Here is a 20713-nt window from a genome sequence, read left to right as displayed (position 1 = left end):
ACCTCCTACTGGCTATCGTTGCATTTTCATACAAGTAAGTCGAGACTTTCGTCTGTATTACATGAATGACCCAACATTTCCCCAGGAGCAAGCAAGGCGACAGTGACGAGAAAAATGTCCCTTCTAACAGGAAGAAATCTCAAGCAGAACCAGACACAGAGAAGCGGCCATCTGTCCCCTGTTTACAATGGGGTACTCAGGTCAAAGCAGTTTCAGTCTTTTGTTCATGGTAATCAGTCATTCACGTCATCAGGAGAGTCGTCAGGAGAGCCGTCAGTCCCATCGTTAGGAGGGACAGCTGCCCTGTCATTAGGAGGGTGCTAACTAGAACACAATAGGTACTAATTAGAGCAATTGTTTAGTCACTAGCCTATAGCAGTCTGCCTCTCGGTAGGAGGGGGTCTGGTTAGGATTAAAACTCCAGCTTTTGGGGCTTCTGTTATTCTTTTCTACAAGAGTCAAGACAGAAGTCAGACTACCAGAGCAAGAATTTTAGCTGAGGAAGCTTCTGCGATTCAGCGAAACGTCCTCGTGCCAAGCAACCAAGTCCAGTCAAAGATTCAAGCTTCTCTACTATCAAAATCATGGAACCTCTCACCACTTGTAGGCCCAATGTACCTGCCAAGTTTGGCATGAATGTAGGCATTTTTTTTTAACTTAGAAACCAAGGCAATCGCAATAGCATACGCCACTTAAAGGTGACGTTCAAAAAAGACAAGAAATTCAGCAAAAAAATAAAAGAAGCAGTTTCTACACCCGTATTTGAATTTTTCAAAGACATTAGAATAGGACAGTTTGTTTTTTGCTTCTTGCGGTTGGGGGGTGGGGGGTGTTACTATCCAACCCTGGAAAGGAGCAATTGCTGAGAAAATAATGGCTATTGTTTGACAGAAGGGGGTGTAGGTTTGATAAGAAAGTGACAGGAAGTGCCGTGAGAGCAGGCGGGAAGTATTTAGGGAATGATTTTGTAGGTTTTTAATTAATATCTAGGTATGGTCGTGGGACTTTGAGAGAAGAAGAAAAACAAAAGACGACGTGATGCTGCAGGGCTTAGACGGGAAAAAAATCCCAAGCTGCTGAATGAGGGAGTGCTGATGTCATTCTACAAACTTCCTCCTAGTTGTTGGAGGTTCTGGCAGGCATCAGCGGGAGCTGCCTGCGAGTTCCAAAGAGGCTGCGTCGAGGAACGAAGCGCCGCCACGTCTCGGTGGCACTTTCTTTGTCTGCATCTGAATCCCCATTTCTAATTAACATGACAGCGTGTCTTAATTAACCTGCACCACTCCGACAGCGTTCCGACCTTCACGGCTTCCCGATCCAGCGCCTCTGTGTGTATGTGTGTGTGGGGGGGGATCCAGTGGGACTGGAGTTCAGCCGTATCGCACGAACTGAGGTGTCAAACCCGATTGATGCCGACTGACACCTGAAGTGGATTCGGAGCCTTTGGTGAAGTTTCTGAAGAGTCGCTGCAGTTACAGAACCGAATCTGTCAGTTCTCCTGCTGCTGGAAGCAGCGTGCCAAAACTCCCCCACGGAAAACCCGACATTATCGAGACCTGAAAAAAAAATATCAAGAAAAATGTCACAACTTCGAGACTTAACCAGCATGTCAACCACACGAATGACTCCATGCCTCGATTTGGACCACAGGAGGTGGTGTTATCTTTCTCTTTTTATTAATTACCATTGTTATGCAAACTGTGTAACGTCAACAGACTCCTTGTTTTCAAAAGCGGTGCCATTACAAGCCCAGAGGCGAGTCCCTAAAAGTCAGAACCCTCCAGCGGTGAGTCATCAGGCCACTAAAGCTCAGTGACAAAAAATTTCAAAATCATCACGCTGGCAACAAAATACAAGCCAATTCTGTTTTCTGATTGGACTCAACGTTCCGCACACGTGCATTACCTTTTGGAAACGGGACATTTTCTTATCTACGTTTCACTCTGAGAAGCCTTTTTTTAATCTTGTACATGTTTACATTGTATCTTGCATTGCCCTAAAAGAGAAACAATATTAAATGTATTCTTTGTTCTTTAGAATGGCTGAGTTTTGTTTGTATGCTTTGAGTCACGCGACACTGCTGATAAAGTTAATAAAATCGTAGAAGAAGAAGAAGTTCAGAGATTAAAATCCTCTGGGCCATACTAAAATACGAAATGGGGAGAAATGTGGACTGGTAATCATGAAATGGGGTAAAATGTAACGAAATGGAGCAGAGTGAACCAGACTGACTCCAAATAATTACTTTTATTGAATTGTTTGGCTTTTGTTGTTTTGTGAGATGCGTTCAGTACATGTAGGGGCAGATGCGCCATCTGGGGTTCAAGAGATGAAACTTCAGTCAGTTGCTCAGTCTGCTCCATGTTGTAACGTTTTACCCCTATTTCGTTATTAGTCCCCATTTCGCAAAAAAAAAAAAAAAAAAATGAAAGTACTTAATTGAATCATATTTGGAGTCAGTCCGTTCCATTTCGCTACGTTTTACCGTCATTTCGTTATTATCAGTCCCCATTTCGCTCCATTTCTCTTAAAAATAGTTCAATAACAGTACTTAACTGAATCATATTTAATCATATTTGGAGTCAGTCCAATCTATTTCGCTACGTTTTACCCTCATTTCGTTATTATCACTCCCCATTTCGCTCCATGTCTCTTAAAAGTAATTCAATAAAAGTACTTAATTGAATCATATTTAATCATATTTGGAGTCAGTCCGCTCTATTTCGCTACGTTTTACCCTCATTTCGTTATTATCACTCCCCATTTCGCTCCATGTCTCTTAAAAGTAATTCAATAAAAGTACTTAATTGAATCATATTTAATCATATTTGGAGTCAGTTCGCTCCATTTCGCTACGTTTTACCCGCTACGTTTTACCCTCGTTTCGTTATTGTCACTCCCCATTTCGCTCCATGTCTCTTAAAAGTAATTCAATAAAAGTACTTAATTGAATCATATTTAATCATATTTGGAGTCAGTCCACTCTATTCGCTATGTTTTACCCTCATTTCGTTATCACTCCCATTTCGCTCCATGTCTCTTAAAAGTAATTCAATAAAAGTACTTAATTGAATCATATTTAATCATATTAGAGTCAGTCCGCTCTTTTGCTACATTTTACCCTCGTTTCTTTATTGTCACTCCCCATTTCGCTCCATGTCTCTTAAAAGTAATTCAATTGAATCATATTTAATCATATTTAGAGTCAGTCCGCTCTTTCGCTACGTTTTACCCTCGTTTCGTTATTGTCACTCCCCATTTCGCTCCATGTCTCTTAAAAGTAATTCAATAAAAGTACTTAATTGAATCATATTTAATCATATTTGGAGTCAGTCCACTCTATTTCGCTATGTTTTACCCTCATTTCGTTATTATCACTCCCCATTTCGCTCCATGTCTCTTAAAAGTAATTCAATAAAAGTACTTAATTGAATCATATTTAATCATATTTAGAGTCAGTCCGCTCTTTTGCTACATTTTACCCTCGTTTCTTTATTGTCACTCCCCATTTCGCTCCATGTCTCTTAAAAGTAATTCAATTGAATCATATTTAATCATATTTAGAGTCAGTCCGCTCTTTCGCTACGTTTTACCCTCGTTTCGTTATTGTCACTCCCCATTTCGCTCCATGTCTCTTAAAAGTAATTCAATAAAAGTACTTAATTGAATCATATTTAATCATATTTAGAGTCAGTCCGCTCTTTCGCTACGTTTTACCCTCGTTTCTTTATTGTCACTCCCCATTTCGCTCCATGTCTCTTAAAAGTAATTCAATAAAAGTACTTAATTGAATCATATTTAATCATATTTAGAGTCAGTCCGCTCTTTTGCTACATTTTACCCTCGTTTCTTTATTGTCACTCCCCATTTCGCTCCATGTCTCTTAAAAGTAATTCAATTGAATCATATTTAATCATATTTAGAGTCAGTCCACTCTTTCGCTACGTTTTACCCTCGTTTCTTTATTGTCACTCCCCATTTCGCTCCATGTCTCTTAAAAGTAATTCAATAAAAATACTTAATTGAATCATATTTGGAGTCAGTTCGCTCCATTTCTTTACATTTTACCCCCATTTCATGATTATCAGCCTCCATTTCACCCCATTTTGTCCATTTCATATTTTAGTATGGAAGAAAGCCTCCTAACTAAACGGACAGGGGGAACAACGATAAAACGCCTCAAAAAGTGAGGTGAAGATCGACAACTGCAATGGTCGCAGTTAAACTGCAAGTCTTCATCATTACAATGGACAAAAACACATTCCACAAGTGGTTTTACAGTTTGAAATGTATGCAGTAGTTTTAGTAGTGGCTTTCGGGGTTGTGTGTGACCAGAACATGAGGAATATGGGGAGTAAGCAAGATGACAAATAGCTGGCTACTAAATCTGACCTTAGACTGGATTAAGTTGCTCTTCATTCCAGAAGGGCATGCAAGTTTACTCATTTATTTATTCTGCATGTTATCTCACTTTATGGAAATTTACCCGAATTTGTTCCATGGTGAAACTGTTCAAAGCTGCAGTGTGTAAGATTTAGTGTCACCTAGTGAAGTTGAAGAGGGTCTCAAACATGCTAGCAAAGAGTAAACAGTGTATAGGTTGAGTGTTTTGCATTTTATGTCACTGCGGAGCCTTACTCAGCAACCAATCAGATGGAGTAAAACTATTAACTAATGTGAGAAGAAGTTTGTTTTTTCTGTTTCTCTCTCCAGCAGCCACTCAAAGAGTGGCTCACAGATCACTGGTGGCTTGAGTGACCCCTAGTGGTCCCCGAGTATATTACTAAAATATCACATTTTAAATAATATTCTAACTTCCAGTGTTTATCAAACTTTAAAAATGACCCCAAAGTCTAATAGACAGTAATATACTTGGGTATATCACGTATTCAGCAGACTGTTTTTGGATATTTGGAGAGTTAGGTGATTTGAGATTTTTTTTTAGTTTGTTAAGTGTCCCTTGGTCTGAAAAAGTTTGAGAAACACTGGTCTACAATCAGCTGATATGACACACAATCTATTACTATTGAAAAACAAAACAAACCCCTCATCTATGATAAAGTGAACAGTAGCTCTGTTCCTGCGAAGGGTGAGTGCTTTTTATCACGTTTGATGTCATAGGAACAAATCACACAAGGAAAACATTTTAAGAACACAGCAGAGGTGCTAGGATAAATTCTTTCACTGCATTCTCTCAGATATTTTCTGTTAGAAAGACAAATAAATAATACGCCATATGGACATGGGGCCTAAATACTGCACACTGTAGCTTTAACACAGACTGTAATCAAATCATGATCATGTTTCCCTGGTGGATCAGTGCTTGATAGGACCAGTGTCACATGAAATGGGCCATCCTTCACCACTGACCTCTTTGGTGCTCTTTTTATGGCTACATTCAAGCTGAATGAACATCTGGTGCAGCGACTGACAATTCTTTTTCCCCAGCAGTTTTCTGGCTGTTTGGAATCACTGACATTCACACCCACTTTAATTTCACCCCCAGGCTTATCTTAAAAATTGATTACCACAACTGGATTGGTGTAATAATTGCTACTGTTATACAACAGCATGACGAGCCCTTTTGATTTAATGATATTATACGGCTATATTGCTTCATTTAGTGTGTAATGCAAGACAGGTTGCAGTTAAATATAATATGAACATAATTATGAAGTGAACTATCATATATATACGTATATATACACATATATATACACACACACACACACATATATATATATATATATATATACATACATATATATATATATATACATACATACACACACACACACACACACATATATATATATATACATACATACACACACACACACACATATATATATATATATATATATATATACATACATACACACACACACACACACATATATATATATATATACATACATACACACACACACACACACATATATATATATATATATACATACATACACACACACACACACACATATATATATATATATATATATATATATATATATATATATATACATACATACACACACAAACAGCAGTAATTAGGGTCTGTTCAAATAAATATGCCTGGACATGAAATTCAAATAACCCATCTGCAAGTTTAAAATGAACACGAAATATTAAAAATAAACAATATCAAATAAAATGTAATACTAAATATTACAAATAAAAATGAATATTAAATTAACTTTCATATTAAATCAAATTAAATAAATATTCAGCCATGATGGCAATAAATAAATAAAATAAGGTCTTCATCTCATCTTCAATTGTTTTAAAGTTATTCTTTGCATTGACTGAGGTAAATATTGCACACGTTTACCACCGTAGGGATCTGCACCATGCTTCACAATACATTTAATGACATTTTAGCATATTTAATGGAGACAAGAAAAGTTTTCCTGTGGTGTCTTCTGATTGCCCCGGACACTTACAATCTAAAGCTGTTTATCCAGTGACCGCTTGAATGATTCCAACTAAATACTGAACTGAATAATGTCATTTTAGTTCCATGGGAAAATCTGAACCCAAATCAGTTGAAAAAATTGGTTTCATAAAAAATGTCAGCGGTCCCCTTTAAAGGCAGAAGATAATGTGCTGCATTTCATCTGTGCCGTCTTTTCCCACAGTTTCATTGGCAGAAATTTCCATATCTGCAGATGCAGAAAATAAACTTAGGCTTTTATCATCAGAAACAATGTTGTCCCAGTATAATCAGAATTTATATATATGAAGCTGCATGCACTTTGTGGGTCTTGTTCCGTGAGCTGCAGCTGGTCCTGTATGCAGTAAAACATGATTTGTGAGTGTGTGAGGAGGCTGAGAGCATGAATGAAGATGAAGGAGCTCTCAGAGCCTCAGTTCCTAAAGACAAAACATTTATCATTGGTGTCTGAAGCATTGTATAGAATATGCTCGTACCTCTGCCCCAAAGAAGAAAAAAGGGGGAAAAAAAGGTTGAAAAAGTTTTAACAGTTACTGCATAATTTATCTGCCTGTTCTCAATAGATTGACTATACTGTGCCATAGTTTTATTTTTTTTTTAATTCATTTTCCATGACTTAGTAAGACTTTAGTATGATTTCATCAGCTCATCATGTGAAATACATTACATCATAGCTTCTGTTTCTATAATAAAATACCAGATTTATAGCTTAGCCTACTAACTATAATTTAATTTTATTACTAGTCTACATACTAAATTACCTACACTACAATCTTCTCCTGTATTAATATTTAGGTTTTAATAACTACTCCTGTATATTATATAGTACCATATTTATTGTATATGTTGTTTATTACCCTTAATATTTAAATATAGTTATATATATGATGTCTTATCTTTCTTATGTCTTATTATTTATTATTATATATACTTTTTTCTTGAGCCGCTTGGGTGGTAGGGAGAGTTCCCATGGGATAAAAAAAGCTTTTCAACCTACCATCCCTGGTTCTCAAGACCAGGCATCTAAGTAGCTCTACTCTACTCTTCTATTTTACTCTTCCTTTTTAGATATACCTTAGTATACTAGCATAGTTCCACCTCAGAATTGGAATATAATATATAAGATATACCTTACTGATTTTTCAATAGTTGGTGCCTCGAAATTTCTACAAATACAAATCCAGGGCCGCCACAAAGAAAAAAATCAATGGAGCCGCCACTGCAAGCGATGTCCTGAAATTAAAAAAAAAAAAAGTACTTGACTACAAGATTCAAATCAATTTCAATGGCAAAGACCTGACTTTAAATTTAAACTCAGTGCTGAATTCACTGAAATTACTTTGTAAAATCACTCAGGAGTTTGGATTCTTTAGTCTGTTAATTTGGAGAAGATGTTGTGGTGAGTTTAAAACTAAATTAAAAACAACTCACAAGAATACAAATATGAAAATCTTCCTTTTAGCTGCAGATTTCAGACCAGACGTGACATTTGTTCAAACAACTGGAAAGTTTATTGATCACAATCATCCGACTCACAGTGAACAGAATTCACACACAAACATGGAAACTGCTGTTACAACTGACAGAGGAGAGAAAAAAAAAAAAGACAAAATACACATCTGCAGAGTACTTCAAACACTGACAGATATTGCAGTTTTCCTACTGGTGCAGGTCAACGTGAACACTGCAGCGATTCAATGCTGGTCTACTGTTGGTCCCCATGTTCGGTCAGAGTGAACACATGAATTTGTGCAATAACAGGAAGTACTCAGAGCTGCAGACAGAAGACGACAACTGCAAATTAGAGAAGCAGCAAAGTACAAAACAGGAATTCATCCTCACACAGGTAATGGACACATGAATATGAAATTACAGGAACGGTAACATTCACAGAGCCTGTGGTGCATTCTGGAGCTTGATGCAAAAAAGGACAAAAATTGAGATTTTCATTAAAATCCACTGTGTTAAAAATAAAAATTTGCAAGGAAAAAAAAATGCTGAACAAGTGAATTTGTAACAACATTTTCTGTCTTGATCAATCAGTCTGGTCCAACATTGATTGATTAAAGCCCTAAACAAATAAATACAAGAATTTACAAGCAAATTTTACAATGTACAACAAAAGGGAGGTGGGCAAAATACTGAATAAAAGCAATGATTTTTGATTTGGTCTGAGCACAAACATGGCTAAGTCTCAAAGAGCCAAAAACATTTACAGGATTACAATCAGTAGCTTTATAAAGTGACATTTAGCATTACGGCATTCAAACTATATATAATGGTTAATAACGTGAAAGACACAGCGCTCCTGAACACACCAGATTAAAAAGAAAAAAAAAAGGCTGGAATTCAGGGATTTTCAATGAAAGAGTTTATATCTTGCACCCTAAAGCAACAAATCTTGATTGTGTGCTGCAATATCTGTTATTGCTGCTGCAAGATACAAGAAACCCTCGAAATTCTCACTTAGGTTTTCTTAGAAAATAAGGAAAAAAGGTTTGGATAAATGTTTCCCATCCTTGGTTTATTTAATTCAAGCACACAAATAAAAAATAATTTACCATCTCTAAAAGCATAAATTAAACATTCACGTGTGAGTTAACACTTCAAGCATGAAGCAGCGTAATGGAACTGTGGGACAAAAAAAAAACAAAAAACACGTGAAACGTCATTGTAAGCCCCCCCAAAAAAGAAAAATCCCCACAAGGCAAATTCCAAAGCAGCACAGGTTTGAGCCCCATTTCTTAAAACGCCTTCTTGGCTTCATGTCCTGCATTAAACTATGGCTTATTGTGGAGCTTTCCACACATTACGTATAAGGTGAAATTATCAGGAATTTTATTTTAGGTTTTTTTTTTAATATTATGCATTGAAATTAAGGAATGGGAATCTTACCCCCACATGTGAACAAGACCCCGAGATACTCTCCCCTGTCACAGAAGGGGCAATCCAACCTTTTCTGGCAGAGAACTGTGGTCTCAGTTGCTTCACAATCTGCCTCAAACCTGGTCAGTGCACATCAGCCAACAAAAACCACATCATCATCTGCATAAAGTAGAGTTGTAATTCTGAGGTCACCATACAGGAAACCCTTCAGTCCCTGACTGTGCCTTGAAATCCTGATCATGAAAAATCACAAATAGGATTGGTGGCAAGGGACAACCCTGGTGGACACTGACCATGAACAGGTCTGACGTACTGCCAAGAATGTGGACACAACTCCTATTTTGGTTGTAGAGCAACTGGAATGCATGTTTCAGAGGTCCCAGTACCCTGCACTCTTACAGTACCGCCGCCCCCCCCCCAACCCACAGGACACCTTGAGGGTCATACACAAAGCTGAGCCACAAGGACGGCTTCTCAATTTACCAGTCCATTTACACTTCTGTCCTCAACTATGTCATGAGCTTTGGGTACTAACTGTTAGAACAAGGTCATGGATACAAGTGGAAGAAATGAGGTTCTTCTTTTGGGTATTTGGGCTTACACTCTGGGACAGGATGAGAAGCTTGAATATCTGGGAAGGACTTTGGATAGAGCTGCTGCTCCTTCACATCGAAAGGAGCCAGCTAAGGTGCATCGCACATCTGCTGAGGATGTCCCCTGGTTACCTCTCTTGGGAGGTTTTCCAGGAAGGCCCAACTGGAAGGAGGCTCCAGGGAAGACCCAGGAATGTGTCCAAATCCCACAGAAAGTTTTATTCTTGGCCAAGGATAGGGAAATATGGGACAAGCTGTTTGGTCTGCTGGCACCACTACCGGGACCTGGATAAGTGGCAGAAAGTGAATGAATGAGTGACATATTTAAAGTATGAGCTTTTAAAACTTGCTTTTCCTCAAAGTTTCCTTGACTGATTTCTGCAGTGCCACTCAGACTGGTTATTTTACAGCTGTTTTTGAATTATTGGTCACACCCAGACATTTAGCGTGCATGATATTGTCCTTGCTCATGGAGGATTAAAAAAAACAAAAAACAAAAACTGGCAAGAATATTTATTCAGTGAATATTTCTGGACAAATCCAGGAGCCAATGTCAAGGTTTAGAATTATTATTTATTTTTCAGGATATCTCTGACACCAGTCAGGCTTGAGATTCAACAGAAAGCTCATTTTGACCAATAAATCATTTGTAATCAAATGTTATGATGCCATTATGATAACATCATGAAGATCTCATAACTGTCCAAACACCACATTATCCAGGACAACAGGCCCAGAGAGGTGATCCAAAGTGTATATTGATTATCTAATCACTTGGCATTATTTGGTATAATTTGATGATGTCATCAAAACATGAAGTGAGATCACTTTTGTCTGAAAAATACATCATCATCATCATCATCATTATTGTATGTGTCGGCCTCCTTTGATGGCTTTTTCCCCCCCAAGTATATTTGAAATTATTGCTGCTTGTTGCGGAATAATGTCAATCACAGGCAAAGGCAAATTAGCAACAGCCAATGAGAGCGCAAGTAGAGCGCTAAATGAGAATTTGTTATTTTAAACTGGTTTTACGATGAAAACTGCAATTAAATGCCAGAGGTGTGTTTCGGGAACAAAGGGGGCATCGTTTCACAAAATGAGAAAAGTGAAGCGTATTCATAGCTTTGTAGTCCTCACAACGCTGACTGTAATGTCCTAAATTTTAAATAGAAGTTCTTCCTCGCTGCACACTCGCTTTGAAGGGAGCGGCAGCGTTGTAACGGCTGATCTGTTTCCCACAGTGAGTGAGCGTGTAACTGAACTCGAAGTACTTCAGTGGCTAAAAGAAGAATGGCCTCAGAGCGATGTGCACAATGTGCACTCTAAAGCTGCAGTCACATTGTCACAAGACTTTTTTTTTGCACGTTTATGCCCTTTAAATCGAATCAAATCAATTTTATTTATATAGCGCCAAATCACAACAAACAGTCGCCCCAAGGCGCTTTATATTATAAGGCAAAAGCCATACAATAGTTACAGAAAAACCCCAACGGTAAAACGACCCCCTATGAGCAAGCACTTGGCGACAGTGGGAAGGAAAACTCCCTTTTAACAGGAAGAAACCTCCAGCAGAACCAGGCTCAGGGAGGGGCAGTCTTCTGCTGGGACTGGTTGGGGCTGAGGGGAGAGAATCAGGAAAAAGACATGCTGTGGAAGAGAGCAGAGATCAATCACCAATGATTAAATGCAGAGTGGTGCATACAGAGCAAAAAGAGAAAGAAACACTCAGTGCATCATGGGAACCCCCCAGCAGTCTAAGTCTATAGCAGCATAACTAAGGGATGGTTCAGGGTCACCTGATCCAGCCCTAACTATAAGCTTTTTCAAAAAGGAAAGTTTTAAGCTTAATCTTAAAAGTAGAGAGGGTGTCTGTCTCCCTGATCCGAATTGGGAGCTGGTTCCACAGGAGAGGAGCCTGAAAGCTGAAGGCTCTGCCTCCCATTCTACTCTTACAAACCCTAGGAACTACAAGTAAGCCTGCAGTCTGAGAGCAAAGCGCTCTATTGGGGTGATATGGTACTATGAGGTCCGTAAGATAAGATGGGACCTGATTATTCAAAACCTTATAAGTAAGAAGAAGAATTTTAAATTCTATTCTGGAATTAACAGGGAGCCAATGAAGAGAAGCCAATATGGGTGAAATATGCTCTCTCCTTCTAGTCCCTGTCAGTACTCTAGCTGCAGCATTTTGAATTAACTGAAGGCTTTTCAGGGAACTTTTAGGACAACCTGATAATAATGAATTACAGTAGTCCAGCCTAGAAGAAATAAATGCATGAATTAGCTTTTTAGCATCACTCTGAGACAAGACCTTTCTAATTTTAGAGATATTGCACAAATGCAAAAAAGCAGTCCTACATATTTGCTTAATATGCGCATTGAAGGACATATCCTGATCAAAAATGATACCAAGATTTCTCACAGTATTACTGGAGGTCAGGGTAATGCCATCCAGAGTAAGGATCTGGTTAGACACCATGTTTCTAAGATTTGTAGGGCCAAGTACAATAACTTCACTTTTATCTGAATTTAAAAGCAGGAAATTAGAGGTCATCCATGTCTTTATGTCTGAAAGACATTCCTGCAGTTTAACTAATTGGTGTGTGTCCTCTGGCTTCATGGATAGATAAAGCTGGGTATCATCTGCGTAACAATGAAAATTTAAGCAATGCTTTCTAATAATACTGCCTAAGGGAAGCATGTATAAAGTGAATAAAATCGGTCCTAGCACAGAACCTTGTGGAACTCCATAATTAACCTTAGTACGTGAAGAAGACTCCCCATTTACATGAACAAATTGTAATCTATTAGATAATATGATTCAAACCACTGCAGCGCAGTGCCTTTAATACCTATGGCATGCTCTAATCTCTGTAAGAAAATTTTATGGTCAACAGTATCAAAAGCAGCACTGAGGTCTAACAGGACGAGCACAGAGATGAGTCCACTGTCTGAGGCCATAAGAAGATCATTTGTAACCTTCACTAATGCTGTTTCTGTACTATGATGAATTCTGAAACCTGACTGAAACTCTTAAAATAGACCATTCCTTTGCAGATGATCAGTTAGCTGTTTTACAACTACCCTTTCAAGAATTTTTGAGAGAAAAGGAAGGTTGGAGATTGGCCTATAATTAGCTAAGATAGCTGGGTCAAGTGATGGCTTTTTAAGTAATGGTTTAATTACTGCCACCTTAAAAGCCTGTGATACATAGCCAACTAATAAAGATAGATTGATCATATTGTTAATCATACTGATCTTTATTGTATGGAACGTGACGTGCACCACACAGGAAGTTCAACGGTTCTTGAGTTGTGCATGCAGCAAAGGAGCGTGAGAAAGGACATCCACCCAGGAAACCATCGTTTTCAAAAAGTGAGCACCGAAGGTTATGGAAAGGAAGTGATGACAGATGCATATCACCAAAGAAGACCTCCCCCAAAAATATCTGAAGCAAAAATATCTGTGACCAACTTCAGAGTCCTCACAAACCTAACCTGTGCTGTAAAACAGCTTTTGCAAAAAGAGAAAAAGGATGCAAGACATGAACACGGTTTGTGTTCAGTCTGCAAGCCAAGTGTCTGTCTCAAAACCTCCACAGAGGCACTGTGATGTCAGCGGGCACTTTCTGCTACATTTGATGGTCACATGAAGTAAGTTATAGTTTCTTCATTGGGTGTTGACCACTACGCTCCTGGAGCAGAAGTTAAAGCCAAAAGGAACAGACAGATGTGTATCTCATGGGCAAGCACATGCAACAGTCATATAGTGCCTTGTGAGCCACCGGTATCAAAAGCTGCAATTACGTACGCTGCACCAGTAATTCACATTTTTAATTTTACACTGCAATCATGCGCCAATCAGAGGAACAAAGGGTTTTTTTTTTTTAAACTGTGTACGCAACACATTAGCACGAAAGGATGAGTAAAATGTTGGCTATCATCAGCTGATTGAAAACCAATGGCAACCATTGGTTTTCAATCAGCAGTTCGGCAATTTACCCAGAACACCATCACAGATTAGCAATAAACGCGTCATCTTTCGGAACAACAATTCAACATAGCTGCAATTATAAGCTAGAAGTGACACAAATGTGTCTGTGCCAAAACCATACAGGTCCAATTTTCCCCAAATGGAGCAAGAAATTAGTTTCCAAACATGACTCCAAAGCTGTCGGTTTTGGTGTAAAAATAGTTTAAAGTCTGGAGTAATTCTAGATAATGTGTTTAACATTGGAAACAACAAGTACTGAGATAAGTATTGTATTGTGGTATCCAACTGTGTGAACCAATGCCATGCAAAACCCTCAAGGCCATGAAAATGTGAACACACTGAGCAGAATTACAAAAAGGTTGTGGCAGATACAGCAGAAGATAACTTCTAAAAGGTACACCTGGGTGGTTGATAACCAGGATGCAAGGCGGTTCCATAGTGTGGTAGATGCGGCGATGTGCAACACCATCACGTGCTGCCAGACTTTACCTGACAGATTTGTGGGTTTTGAAACCATATTGTCAGAGTTTGGCTGAAAGAATCTTTTGCTGGTGAAAAGCCTCAAATATGCACTTGGAGTTTAAGTCTCCTTACAAAAAGTAACACCAAAGTTGTGTGCTTATTCTCCAGTATACATTCTACACGGTTGTCATGAAGTTGTAGAACGAGTCGCTTCTCTTGGCAGTAGCATTCAGGTTTCTAAGAAATCAATAGATACGTATCTGGGAGGAGCTTATGGAGCGATGAGGTCAGAGGATGGGTGTGGAGTGATGCCGATGTGTTTGTAGGAGAATGAAAGTCTACGTTTTCAGGGCCCTAATGATTAGTCTTATTGTGTGGTTGGAAAACAAACTAACCAGTGACAAAGTCAGCATCACACGGGACAACACAACAGGACGCTACACATCATGATCAGGATTTGTCTGTTTGTGTCCGGTGCTTTTAGCTTCTGTGCACAATAGTCACGATAACGTGCAACTTGAGGAAACAGTAGATGCTACTGCTATTGCTTCTTGATTTCTAAACTATCCATAGCAGTTTTTGTCATTCATTGTTCAGTAAACTGCAACAAAAAAGCAGTTCAACCATAGACTGTGGTTCACGGTCTATGGACTACAGTTTGCCACCAGTAATGCCTAGACTATGAACATTACTGATGGCCGAGCTGGAAAACGACCAGAGGCCAAGGGGAGGCCCACATGTCACCTGGCTGTGGTGGATGCTATACAAATCATGAATGTTTATGAGTGCAATGGTAGCAAAGGTAACTCGGTAACTCGGCTGGGCCTCGTTGAATGGAACATTCCATCTTTCACCTCATGAAATATTTGTTCCATTGAATGAATGAAAAACATTCATTATTTGTTTTATATAACACCTAAAATAGATCCTTGTCAATTGATATTTTATTAATTTATAAACAAGAGAAAAGGGAGTTGCGCCCTTCTTGATGCTACAGTGTCTGCCATGGCTCGGTAGTGAGACCTAGATGCCCCGTGTCACCCAGGTGTCATCTGACAGAGCCCGCTGTTGCCCAGTGCCCCCCCTTGCAAGCCCAGAACTACACAGCACTGCCTCCAGCAAACACTGCTTTCTCAGGACTCCCCTGACTCGCTTTCAAGCCCCCTCGGCGGATCTAGCCTCCCTGTCTGTTACCCAGTGAGCCTGAGCGCTGGGCTGCTGTTTGTTTTAAAGTGTCATCGCTGCTAGTGTGAGCGCACGGCGGTGTATAATAGCACAAAATGTATAGAACCAAAATTGGATGGTAAATGGAACACAACGGCAAATGGTACAAGGAATCCATATCACGTGACATACAAACCACCAATCAAATGACAAGGATGTATTCAGGTGTTATATAAACTGCTACTGTTGGGAGGTGGGGATGGACCGGTGGTCTGTCTAGATGGATCCAGAGCAGTACTGTCACGTGGTGGATGCAATGCCATGTGCTGCCAGTGCTTGCTCCCAGACCTGACCTTCTCCACTGAGTGAACAAAGTCATCATTATTCATCATTATATCATCATTATTTGCTAATGTGGTATTGGGGATGGTGAGAAAACAGAATGTGACACATCCACAGGTAAGAAATGAACCTCATGGGTTAAGGCAGGAGGCTGTGCTGTATCTGCGGTGGCTGTGATTCCCATGGCAACAATCCTTTGAATTTATTGTTGTTAGGAGCTATTTCTTGAGGAGCTATCAGTTCATAAGAGCTCACAGTGTACTAGACAACTATCGGTATAGTTAGGGAAAATAATTCACATTTTTTCACACACACACAAAAAAAAAAAAAAAAGAAAGAAAAATTGCCCTGAGGAGAATCCAATTGCAACTTTCCTTGTTATCCTCTCTGGGGAGTTTCTGAGAGGCCAACACTGATTTCAGTGCAACATTGTGCACTGCAGAGCGAGCAGCTTACCAACGGAGCTACCACCAATGGTTGCAACAAAACTACCATAATGGTAAATTAATTTAATATACAACGGTCGTTACAGTCCTAAGTAATACTCGGCACTGCCTTGTTCCTCTGAACACATCATTCACAGATAACTAATCCATTCTAATGCAGCAGAGCTCTGTATCACACAAATCCTGATGCTGCGAGTGTGCTTTTAACTTGTTGAAAGGAAATGTTGCGCTTTTACAACTTTAGTCATATTAAATATTTGTTCGCACTCAAGTCTTTGAGTACTGATCTTTGACAGGTGTTGTCTGAGAGACATCCCATTTTCATGAAACCACTGTAAAAGTTTAACAGGGCACCTTGCAGTAGAGCTCAAAATAAATGCAAAAGTGCATTTCTCCAAACTGTGAAACTGCAAAATGCAGTAACTAACGTGGCCATGCATTTACTTACAGTACATGTATTTAAGGTGATATTACATTAATACAGAGACGTAGTTACTGAGCACTATATTTGCCATAAACTGACTGGCGATAACGTATAAGACCAGCGCAGGAGTGATACTGAAAAAATAAAATAAAATAGCTTTTGGCCATCAATCAAGTCATAATGTAATTAATGTATTAGCATTCAAAGGTGAGCTGAACCCCCTGCAGGGGCCAAAAGAAAATAAAGAAAAAAAAAAAAGAAACAAAACCTGTTCAAGAGTCTTAAAACTCAGTGCGGCGCTTCTCTACTTTGGTGAGCCACAAATTTACACTGCTGCTCCATCACAAGCCATCTATAGTGACAAAGAAATGTCCCCAAAATGGACAATAGTGTCACACAATCCAAACTTATAAACTCTTGTGCAACTGCAGTGTATTTCACCTGTTTCACAAAGAGATTAGTATAATTTGTACTCAGTTATAAGACAAAACTAGAGTAGAATTGTATCACCTTAGCAACAAAGCTACATTAGTTAGCTAGCTAGCTAGCTAGCCAGTGCAGTCACTATAACCAGCAAACCTGCTAGCTTTACCAAACAGCACATTATGTGTGAACTCATTTATGAGCAGCTATTGTTTTCTGCTAACACATGTTCAGATAACTACCCAGATATTGATTTTACTACACAATTTCACTTAGCAGATGTAACATTAAGCATGTATCATGATTAGCTTCACACTGGCAACACAATAGCGGCTGCAACACCCACAAAAGCCACTAGGTTACCGTCTTCCAGCACAAACAATTCACAAGGATGCAACTTCCTAATGTAATCGTCGCTTTAGCAGAAAATTTACACTGGATTGACTAAGTATTAACATCGCCTGAGGAAGCTATTATTGAGACATTTAGCCCCAGAGTGACTCATCTGCTGCTGCAGAAATGGGTGAACAAAATGGCTCAACAAGGAGGAGTTTAGAAACGTTTCAGTTATTTTCCTTCTCCCTCAAAGTGTGGGTAAATTTGAAGAGTAGGACTAGTTCTGGTGAAGGTCCCACTGGCTTCCACACTTTAAATGTCGTCTCTGCAGGGACACTGTGACAGCAAGTTTAAAATAAAAGCGTTCTTCCCAATGCAGCAGTGGGTACAGACTCTGGAAAAGGTCACGTGAAAGAAAATATCAAATCAAAGTACCAGAGTTCATGTTCCCTGAATGTAGACATTTCTTTCCCTGACTTGGGATTCCAAGGAGGACGCCTTCCCCTTACGTGCTGCGGTAGGTTTTAATGATGTCTTTGATCTGCCTTCTACAAATGGGACAGCAGGCGTTGGACATCTTCTTGAGTTTGAGGCCACAGGTGTAGCAGAGACACATGTGTCCACAGGCGTAGATGACTGTGTCCACGATGTTCTCGTAGCAGATAGAGCACTCATCAGACCAAGACCCATGGCTTGATGGGAACGTAGGCGACTTGGGGAGGCTGACTGGTGAATTTGGAGCTGTTCCTGTTATAAAATTGAAGAAAGAGAAACGTTCATTGAAGTTCTCATTGGAACTGGAAGAAGTACTAACTGATTACATAAATTTGCTCCATAACATAATATGCCAATATTTCTACATTGCATCAGTGAAGCCTATGGAGCAGTTAGAACAATAAACTCTAGACAACGTCTGCCCATCACAACATCATAGTTCCCACCCAGTTCCCGGTGGACTGATGGATTATCTGTTTCTGTACTACTTGTAGTACATTGTTCTCTGGGGGTACCTACCCCCTGCTGAACTGCAGTAACTTGCAGAGCACAAGCCTCCATTCAGGACCAAATCGGCAGTACCACTGCCCAAAGTGCTGGGAGTTTGAGGAGAGGAGGAAGGTGAGTTGGGATTTGATGAGGTCCGTGGATCCCCAAGATTAGTTGAACCTGTGATTGTGACAAATCAAAGCAGAAGCTTAGATTTTTTTTTTCTTTGCGCATTTGATTACTTCAATATGTAGTTATAAGAGAAGTACCAGAATATGGTGTACCTGTCTTTTGCTCTCATCCTTAAAGTTAAACTGAATGCCAAATCATACAATTAATCAAAATAAGATGACAAACAGTGTAAAGAGAAAATGCATGGCTGACAACAGTAGAAATACTCTGTTGGTAAAGTTAAAAACAACTTAATGGACAAGCAGGATCACAGATAAAAGTTATGGTCTACATCAGAGGTTTTGAATGCCAGAACATGCTGGTGGGATGTGGGGCACTTTGTGGGAGGTGTAGTGCAACATTTAGATTAGGGTTGGTACTGGCGATTGCTGCAGCACAACTGCCAGTTGACTGGTGCAGCCAGGACTCTGGTCTTCGCTCCAGGTTGTCCTTCGTAAAAATCTGTCATTGTGGACATTGTGAATACTGGATGATAAATGGTGGCTTACTGGCAACATTTCTATCACTACATGTTCTAACAATTCCTTGTTGCTGTATTTTATTTTGTTAGTATGGCAAAATCAGATGGGGGTGTCCGGGGTGGTTATGGTTAGGGTGGGAGGAAAGAGTAAGATTAGGTGATGGTTAAGGTTGGGTTCGGGGGTAGGAGTAGGGTTAGGACTAGTGAGTTAAAAAAAACCCTGTCACGAAAATTTGACTCATTTCGTCACGTTTCATCGTTTCTGCTTCAGACTTCACTCCAGTCATCATCTATCTCAGCGACAGATATCTGAAGCTTTTGTACACCAATCATTTCCACATAAATTCAGCATTATTTCATAATAAAAGACGAAGAAAGCGATCAGAGCGCAGCACCATCATTCCAAAACATCAGTAGCGACTCACCGATTATCGCCTCATTTCTGCTTAAAACTGTCTCGTTTCTACTTAGAAATGACTTTAGAATTATTTAAGAGGGGTTTTCAAAGTGTGGGAGAGTGAGCCCCCCTCAGAGAACAAATGAATAGCTGCGCCCCCCCCCCCCCGACACACATACAATTTCAACATCTCCGTGTGTTTCTTTTTTTCTTTTACACATCTTAAACATATTTTACAGCCTTTGTAAACATTTTAAACATATTTTTAAAAAACTTTGTATTCTTCTATGTTTACCTTTTGTCATATTTTAAGCATCTTTTTTTTAAAAAAAAAACATCTTTGTGTTTTTAAATGTCTTTGGCATAACTAACACATTTTTTAACAGAAATAATTCAACTTTACAGGGACAGGCATTGATAAGATTTAGTGATAGATGCCATTATCAATTCCGCTTATCGATCCGATTCCTTATCGATTATCAAAACCTCCTGTGAATTTTCTGTGGACTAAAAGTAGGTTTTACAGATTTTCTATGTCAACAACTATGTCAAAAAATATATAAAATTGGACACTGGATCATTGATCTCTGGACATAAATAAAAATAAACAAAATCTGTAGTTTGTCTCAAAAGCATTTCCTTTCAGACATTAATGGCATGAATGTAACTCTATACCTGCACTTCAGCATCAGTGTAATTCATAAAAAACGCAGGACGAATCATTTTGGGAGGGAAAAAAGTTTTACTCTGTTGTAGTTTGTTGTCTGTTACAGTGTTTGGAAAGAGGTGTCATTTGATTTAAAATGGTGATTCGCTTTGAAGTTAATTCCAACCGGACTCTAACTTGTATAACGGATGTTTGGAGCTGTGAACGGAATGGAGGAATATTCTTGTTTCTTTCCTGCAACAAGAGCCCCAGTTAGTGACTTTAATCTACACAAAAGTGACTCATGACTGACATTTTTAAATGGCTTTGAGAAGGGTTAAGAAGTGGACTTGTAGCTTCTGAAAAGCAGAGAAGCAATGAACCAACGAAGCAGTGGGTCAGAGTACTGCTTTGTTGGTTCAAGCTTCAGGAACAGCCGCTGCAGAAGCGGTTGATTACAGACCTGCTGCAGGGTCTGCAATCAACGTAAAGAAATGATCAATTTCTC

The 20713-nt window shown here is 39.2% G+C and overlaps 1 protein-coding gene and 1 long non-coding RNA gene across 2 annotated transcripts in view; one reads left to right on the top strand and one right to left on the bottom strand.

Moving 5' to 3' along the window:
- The first annotated feature begins 14954 nt into the window (after positions 1 to 14954).
- LOC117525515 lies at positions 14955 to 16234 on the top strand. Its single transcript, XR_004565077.1, has 2 exons — positions 14955 to 15023; positions 15060 to 16234. It is a non-coding gene; the product is annotated as an uncharacterized LOC117525515 (long non-coding RNA).
- A 1168-nt stretch (positions 16235 to 17402) lies between these two features.
- The window catches only part of neurl1aa (neuralized E3 ubiquitin protein ligase 1Aa), a 117960-nt gene continuing 114649 nt past the window's right edge, over positions 17403 to 20713 (bottom strand). Inside the window, exons 5-6 of the mRNA XM_034187370.1 lie at positions 18541 to 18690; positions 17403 to 18273 (exon numbers count right to left, since the gene is read on the bottom strand). Coding sequence (XP_034043261.1) covers positions 18032 to 18273; positions 18541 to 18690 — 392 coding nt within the window. The 3' untranslated portion in view covers positions 17403 to 18031. The remainder of the gene's footprint in view (positions 18274 to 18540; positions 18691 to 20713) is intronic.

The sequence above is a fragment of the Thalassophryne amazonica genome, chromosome 15 (assembly GCF_902500255.1).
Source record: "Thalassophryne amazonica chromosome 15, fThaAma1.1, whole genome shotgun sequence".
NCBI lineage: Eukaryota > Metazoa > Chordata > Actinopteri > Batrachoidiformes > Batrachoididae > Thalassophryne > Thalassophryne amazonica.
Note: the sequence above shows the minus strand (reverse complement) of the source record. Positions and strands in the feature narration are given on the sequence as shown.